The sequence below is a fragment of the Sinocyclocheilus anshuiensis genome, unplaced genomic scaffold (genome assembly GCF_001515605.1).
Source record: "Sinocyclocheilus anshuiensis isolate Anshui unplaced genomic scaffold, SAMN03320099.WGS_v1.1 scaffold1530, whole genome shotgun sequence".
NCBI lineage: Eukaryota > Metazoa > Chordata > Actinopteri > Cypriniformes > Cyprinidae > Sinocyclocheilus > Sinocyclocheilus anshuiensis.
In genome coordinates this window covers 185344-193215 of record NW_015542493.1, presented here as the reverse complement: position 1 = coordinate 193215, position 7872 = coordinate 185344, and the positions used below count along the sequence as shown (strand labels likewise).

The 7872-nt window shown below is 38.4% G+C and overlaps 1 protein-coding gene across 1 annotated transcript in view; it reads left to right on the top strand.

Annotated features, from left to right (window-relative positions):
• Positions 1–785: 785 nt before the first annotated feature.
• The window catches only part of LOC107694127 (unconventional myosin-VIIa-like), a 27013-nt gene continuing 19926 nt past the window's right edge, over positions 786–7872 (top strand). The window contains exons 1-12 of the mRNA XM_016493738.1: positions 786–850; positions 1054–1095; positions 1666–1767; positions 1852–1998; positions 2451–2635; positions 4625–4746; positions 4848–4990; positions 5130–5243; positions 5580–5733; positions 5828–5904; positions 5987–6106; positions 6194–6336. Of these exons, the coding sequence (XP_016349224.1) occupies positions 1078–1095; positions 1666–1767; positions 1852–1998; positions 2451–2635; positions 4625–4746; positions 4848–4990; positions 5130–5243; positions 5580–5733; positions 5828–5904; positions 5987–6106; positions 6194–6336 (1325 nt within the window). The 5' untranslated portion in view covers positions 786–850; positions 1054–1077. The remainder of the gene's footprint in view (positions 851–1053; positions 1096–1665; positions 1768–1851; positions 1999–2450; positions 2636–4624; positions 4747–4847; positions 4991–5129; positions 5244–5579; positions 5734–5827; positions 5905–5986; positions 6107–6193; positions 6337–7872) is intronic.

The following is a 7872-nucleotide window of genomic DNA, read 5'->3' as shown; positions in this document are numbered from 1 at the left end:
CCTGCGTTGATTGTGAGAGTTCAACAATTATATCTAATCTTATTTCTTTCTGTAGTATAATGTAGGATATACATTTTTAAAAATCTGTTTAAGGTTTATTTTGTTTATTCTTTATACTGTGCATGGTTCATTCTATTGACTGTTTTATAAACTGCCTGTGACCTGAAAACACCACACCACATAAACTAATCACTGTGAGTTCCTGCAATGAAGTTTAGTATTGCCCGATGGAAATATGACTTTCCAGAATGGCTCCACCCTGGGTAACTATGACACTATGCTATTTACAACTTGATTGCCCTTTTATGATCAGAGCTCAGCCCTCCATATGTTGTCACGTGGGTCCAAAGGTTCTGCACTTTACTGTGAAAAAGAAAAAAGCATGTAAAACTGAAAATGTTCAGATTAGTAATATTGTATTTATTTCTTCATTTGTCTTAGTTTTGTTCTGTAGATTGATATTTACATCACTAGTGTGTCTATGCAGGTCCACACTGCCTTTCTTTTGCAATTTTACTAGTGTTTACTGTAAAAGACATTATATCTTGAAGCTTTATTTTCTTAATATTCTCTGGTGTGCTTTGTGGTATTTATACCATCTTCTAATAACAGCTTTTTTTTTCTTTTTGTCCTGATTTGGAGTACAGAGCTTCCTTGTGTTTATCATTATGGATGTGGTAGTCAGGGTGCAAAGTCAAAGTATCATAAAGACCTGTTGTTCCCGAGCAGGCACCTGAGGTCATTTCTTTTGGCTGAACATTCACACTGTGGGGATCTGTTCTGGCTTCAAAGAAGAGTGAAAAAAAATACTCATAGATCAGGAGACTTCATCAAATATCCACCAGTAAAGGTAGCTCACATTGGATTTCTTATGGTTTCAATGGTTTGGTTTTGTTGTTTTGTTATACATAAATAGATGAAACTCTTGTGTTGTACTTCAGGAAATGTGTACGTGTATGTTAGACGCCATTTTGCCTTTGTTCATAATCTCCACTAATGAATTTTTCTTGGCGAGATTTGATTCTAAAATGTATCCTTTGTTCTATTATTTAGGCTGGGGGACAAAAGGACTCAGTCATGGTGGTGTTAAGGAAGGTAAATTTGGATACGGAAATTACTGTGGCGTTACCATGATACTTTTTATTCTAGGTTCATTTTATATTAAATTATAGTTGACATGAATACAAATGAATGATCATAATTGTATTCAGTAAACATACATGCAGTTTCTAGGCCTGTAATTTAGGACCTAGAGTTCAACAAACAAGATTAGAGATGATTAGATGTGATTTATTTGTATTTAATGTGTAAACCTGGACTGTATGGACTATAATGCCGTAGATTTATCTAATCATGATTTGTCCTTTAGTTTAGGGTTGAGCAAATATCGAAGTACTGTACCAATACCACGATTGTTTGATATATGTATGTATAAATAAAATGGTACAGCATAATTGCTGTAATCATACCATGGTACATGGTATTCCAAGATAGGATAATATGGCATTACCATGGTCCATGTTCAGAAAGTCGGCATAGTATGAACATTTTGTCTTAAAGAAGTTTTAAAGTCAAGTATACTATCATCAGTTCCTTTGTCTTTATTTAGCATACACAGTTATTAATGTTAACAGTTTAATTTAAAATATCGATCAACCGCTTTAGGGAGACTATGTGTGGGTGGACTGCAGTGATGGGGTCCAAATCGGAGCTGAAGTCAGACTTTCAGACACTGGGCAACTTCAGCTCATCGACGATGAGGGAAAGGTAATATAAATGCAGGCAGTCTTAGGTAACTGCTGCTTTTGACTGTAGAAGTGTAGCTGATGTCTTCTATGGCATGATTTCCAGGAGCACAAGATTAAAAAGGACAACTCCCTGAAGCCCATGCATCCCACCTCAGTGAACGGTGTGGATGATATGATAAGGCTGGGTGACCTAAATGAGGCTGGACTGTTACGGAACCTTCTAGTGCGCTACAAAGAAGGAGCAATCTATGTGAGTTTTTAACCGCCACTTTAGATTATGGATACATTTAAATATATGATTTAAAATACCAGTTTTCAAGATCTGTGAACCTAAAATGACCAAAATAGGGATTAAATTGTCCACTTAATTCACCAACTTCAGTTCATTCACCAACAGTTCTTTGCTCTTCCTGTTTAATAACAAGATTGTTTCTATAGAAACAGCCAGTTCCAAGTTTGATGAGCGGATCATATAGTTATACAACATTGACGTACACATTTTACAGTAAATCCAACATTCCGCCCTGAAGTCCAGCTATATTAAAGGACAGTTCATGCACTGAGCAATTACATACTGTAGATCTTATTATAAATGTATTATTCTTCCAACTGCAAAAGCTTAATAGTTTTTCATCTCAGGGACTTTCTATAATCTTTTTTTAAAGACCTTGAAACAACTTTTTTGTTTGTTTGTTTTGACAGACATACACAGGTTCGATTCTGGTGGCAGTGAACCCTTACCAGCTGCTGCCAATCTACACTCCAGAGCAGGTGGAGCAGTACACAGACCGGCGGTTGGGTGATCTCCCCCCGCATGTCTTTGCCATCGCAGACAGCTGTTTCTTCAACATGCGACGGAACCGCAAAGACCAGTGCTGCATCATTAGGTCTTTCAGTCATTCATACTTGGGAGAAACCGACATTTTGTAGTTAGGGTTAGGTTAGGATTTTCTGAGTTTTAAAATTTTGGTTGTGAAGAAAAATGGTAATGTCGTTGCAAACCCATTTAACTTTTTTTATCCTTGTCTTAATTTAATGATTTATTCATGTTAATGGTTTAATTCACACCCTAAAATGTTGATCAACCATTTTTAGGCTCCTTCAGTCATTCATACTTGGCTGAAACTGACATATTGTAGTTTGATTTGAAAACTTTTTGGTTTTGTACAAAAATCTGACACAATTTACTCATGTCATTGCAAAACCATCTGACTTTCTTTATTCTTATCTTGATTTGACAATTTATTTATATTTACATTTATTCATTTAGCAGACTTTTAGCTTTTATCTGAAGCGACTTACAATTGGGGAATATATCAAGCGATTCATCTTAAAGAGGCAAATAGACAGGAAGTGCTTGTCATACCAAGTTTCAAGCATTGTTCAAATAAGTACAAGATAGACAGAGAAAGATGAAAGAAAAGAGACATTTTTTTTTTTTAGGATGAAGTCAGATAGTGACGAAGAGGTGAGTTTTCAGCTGTCGCTTGAAAAATGTCAGGGAATCAGCATTCCAGATAGGGGTTGGAAGAACATCCCACCAGCAAGGAACGGTAAACGAAAATGTTCTAGAAAGTGATTTTGTGCCTCTTTGTGATGGTACCACGAGGCGTCGCTCACTAGTGGATCTCAGACTTCTGGAGGGGATGTAGATTCGTAAGAATGAGTGGAAGTAGGCGGGTGCTGACTCTGAGGCTGTTCTATATGCAAGCATCAGTGTCTTGAACTTGATGTGAGCCATAACCGGCAGCCAGTGCAAGGAGATATAAAGAGAGGTGTGATGTGGGCTCTTTTGGGCTCGTTAAAGACCAGGTGCTTGATGGAAGTCCAGCCAGAAGAGCATTGCAGTAGTCCAGCCTAGAAATGACAAGGGCCTGGACAAGAAGTTGTGCAGCATGCTCCGTTAGGAAGGGCTTGATCTTTCTGATGTTGTCAGCTGGTCATCAAAGATTACACCAAGATTTCTGACCGAACTTGATGGGGTAATTATTGATGAACCTAACTGGACGGTGAAGTCATGCTGTAGATTTGGAGTGGCCGGGAAGACAAGAAGCCCAGTCTTTGCCAGGTTGAGCTGATGTTCTTTCATCCATGCCGAGATGTCCGCCAGGCAGCCTGAGATCCATGCAGCTACCGTTGGATCATCTGGTTGAAATGAGAGATAGAGCTGTGTGTCATCAGCACAGCAATGCTAGGAGAAACTATGTGCCTGTATGATGGGTCCCAGTGATGTATTGTATATGGAGAAGAGGAGGGGTCCAAGAACTGATCCCTGAGGAAACCCCAGTGACCAGATGATGTGCTTTGGATACCTCCCCACCCCAGGCCACCCTGAAAGACCTGCCAGTGAGATAGGATTCAAACCAGCGAAGTGGAATCCCTGTGATGCCTAGTGATGAGCGGGTGGACAGGAGGATCTGATGATTCACCGTGTCATTAATGTTATTAATGTTAATGGTTTAATTCACAACATTCAGTAAAATGTTGTTCATCTAATAAAGGATATTCTGTATAAAGTATCACAAATGATAAAAAGTACTATACAATTAATATAAAATGGTCTGTATGACTTGTGTACTAAACCCTTTTGTAGCCCATTTCAAAGCATCTGTAGATGCAAACATTATCAGTGAATAACCACGTACATTTCTATTTCTTTACATTTCAACCACTTTTTATGATGCTTCTTTTGCTTTTTGTTGCATTTTTGAATGTATTGTACTGTAAACTGCAGGTTTTATGTATTATAGGCAGCTGTACAAACACCCAGAAAAAACTGGACCTGTATGTTGGCAACTCCAACATCTGTCATACATTCTGTTAGCGTTATCTGTTTGATGTGTTCTGAGAGTGTCTGTATGTGTTGTGTTTGTCAGTGGGGAGTCCGGAGCAGGAAAAACAGAGAGTACCAAACTCATGCTGCAGTTTCTTGCGGCAGTGAGTGGGCAGCGCTCCTGGATTGAGCAGCAGATTCTAGAAGCCAACCCTATCTTAGAAGGTATGGATGTTTATAAAGAAACATATAGGATGCTCCTGCATCACTCAACTATAATTCCTCAGATAAGCAATTCAGTATTTACATCAAGTCTTATTTTGTAGCTTTTGGTAATGCAAAGACCATCCGCAATGACAACTCCAGCCGCTTTGGAAAATATATTGACATCCACTTCAATAAAAATGGAGCAATCGAGGGGGCCCGCTTTGAACAGTACCTACTCGAGAAATCACGTGTTTGTCGACAGGTAAACCATCCAAGATTATAGGAAACCATATGATATTATAATTAGACTGTATAATGTGAAATCTTTTAGGTGAAGATACAGCAAAATAAATGTAGAACTGCTTATTTGCCAAATAAATAATAGCATATTTTTGGCACAGGCCCCACAAGAGAGAAACTACCACATCTTTTACTGCATGCTCATGGGAATGCCTCCTGACCAAAAGAAGATCCTGTCTTTGGGACATGCTGCAGAATACAACTATCTCACCATGGTACTGATCATCATAAACTCCATGCTCCCACTTTCTATGTGTATTTTACATTTGTTACAATAAAGTCATTTTGGAGTGAGAATGAACCGGTAGGATAAATTTACATTTAAAGTGATAGTTGTGCAACACAAAAGAAGATATTTTGAAATATGCTTCAGTGCTGTTGTAAATGAAAATCAGTGTGGTTTGGACCCTCAAAGTTCTTTTGTGTTCCTTAAAAGAAACTCGGGTGAGCAATGAAATGATGATGAATAATTAAAACATTTTCCTTTTCATTTTTGGGTAAACTATCCTTATAAGCATCGTTACATTAAACATGATTATGTTGGCTTATAGGGTCAGTGCACTTCATGCGAAGGACGGGACGACATAAAAGAGTATGCCAACTTCCGTTCAGCAATGAAGATCCTGACATTCACAGAGAATGAGACGTGGGAAATTAACAAGCTTCTTGCTGCCATCCTACACCTGGGGAATGTAGACTTTGAAGGTGAGTAGTAATAAAGAGATAAACTAGAGCAAAACTTTCTGTTTTTTTAGAGGGAATGCTTATTTGAGCTTTATTTCCATTTTCAATATTTAAGAAACCATTATGAACAACCTTGAGAGCTGTGATGTTCTCTCTTCTACACATTTCAAAATGGCTGCACAGTTATTAGAGGTAATTAAAAAAATACATATTTTAGAAACCAATTTTGTCTCCGAGCAGCACACTCAAGCCCATAGATCTGAATTTTTTGCAGGTGTCCCCAAATGCCCTGGATGTGAGCTTGACACAACGCTCTTTGATGACTAACAGGGAGAGTGTGTCTAAACCTCTGACCTCAGCACAAGCAGTGGATGGCAGAAATGCCTTTGTAAAGGTTGTGCAACTGAATGTAGTTTCAATTACGGTTTCATTTCAGATCTAATATACTCCAGTATAGAGTTCTGATCTTCTCTGTGTGCAGGCCATCTATGGAAGGCTGTTTGTGTGGATTGTTGAGAAAATCAACAGTGCCATTTACAAACCTCCTCCTGATGACCCCAAACATGTCCGACTTTCGATTGGCTTGTTGGACATTTTTGGCTTTGAAAACTTCAACAACAACAGGTTTGTCATATATGCATGTCGTCTTTCATGTCATTACAAAACTTTTGTGGAACACACAACATGGATTTTTGAAGACTATCTAACCTGCTCTTCTTCTTTTAATGAAAATGAATGGAGACTGGGGCTGTTAAGCTCAAAAAAACAAAAACACATCATAAATGTATCAAAAAAGTCTTCTGTTGCCATATGCAGAGGTGGAAAGTCCAGGTTCAGAAAGTAAAAGTCCTCCTCAGTATTTTGTTCCAAAGCACAGTTTTTCAGCTAGGAGGTAGAACTAATTAGTGAAATCAGCTGGCTGGGTTCATGACTAGAATAAACATATGGCAGGACTTTTACTTTCTGACCCCTGGACTTTCCACCTCTGGCCATATGATAGTGGTGTGAAAAACAGACCAAAATAAAAGCTGTTGTTCTCTGAAAATCATACTCCTCGCTGTAGATCTCATGATAGATATTACCAAAGTCCCTTTAAGGCAAGTCATGTCACTCGGCGGCCAGCTTTGAAATGCCTCTCAGGCATGCAATGCAAGTGCAGCTCCCATCTCTTTGAATGGGGAAACATCAAATTTTCCAAAACTGGTCGCCCATTTTAAGATTACATTTCATATTTGAAATCACCAATAAAATCTGACAACAACCGTCTCATAAATGTAGTTTCTTTTGCTCAAATAGCGTTGGAAAAAAGGTTATTTCTCAGGCTAGATCAGCCAGTGTGCATGCGCAGTCCTAAATGCACGTCTCAGAACGCTACTGTTTCTATAGCAACCGGGACTTCTAACGGCAGCTGCAGTGACGCGCTGACTTTACAGATTAGCGATTGGCCCTTTTGCTCAGAAGCCAGGGCTTTCAGCGATAGAGCGGCCATATTGAGCGTTAGGGATGGGCGATACCCCTTATTTTGTTTTTGATATGATATACAGAATAGAACATGATCAATATTATCTTTCAACGTTCAATTTAAATAATTGTAATTGCACAAACTATGTAGGCTACAATTTCAATTTGTTTATTGTGAAATAACTCAAACATTTATGTTTTTTTCTGTCCTCTGATAAGCATTGTTCAGGGCTGCCATTCCCAAAAGCTTTAATGCTTTCTTATGATACTTTTGGGAAACGCAGCCCTGTTTGAATGCACTGTCAGAAGTGAGTGAACGCTCTCTGTGATGGATTGGTTCTGTCTTGCAAAATTTGCGTGTGTTCAGATGAGCAGGAAAATAGTTCTATCCTACACAATTACTCGCTAACAAAGGTTATTCGTCCAATTCAATGCATATTGTACGCATTATTATTATTATTATTATTATTATTGTTAAATAAACAAACCCACTGGTAAATAAAACGCACCTTAGTATCGATATTTTTTGTTTGAGTATCGATACTTTTGATACTTCGGATCGATACGCCCATCCCTATTGAGCGTTGCATTTTTCCCCTATACGAGTGACACGTCTTGGGCATTAGGGATGGGAAGATTCCCCGATTCGCTCGGTGCATCGGCATAAAAAGTTAACGATGCGATGCATCGGTTTAAAAA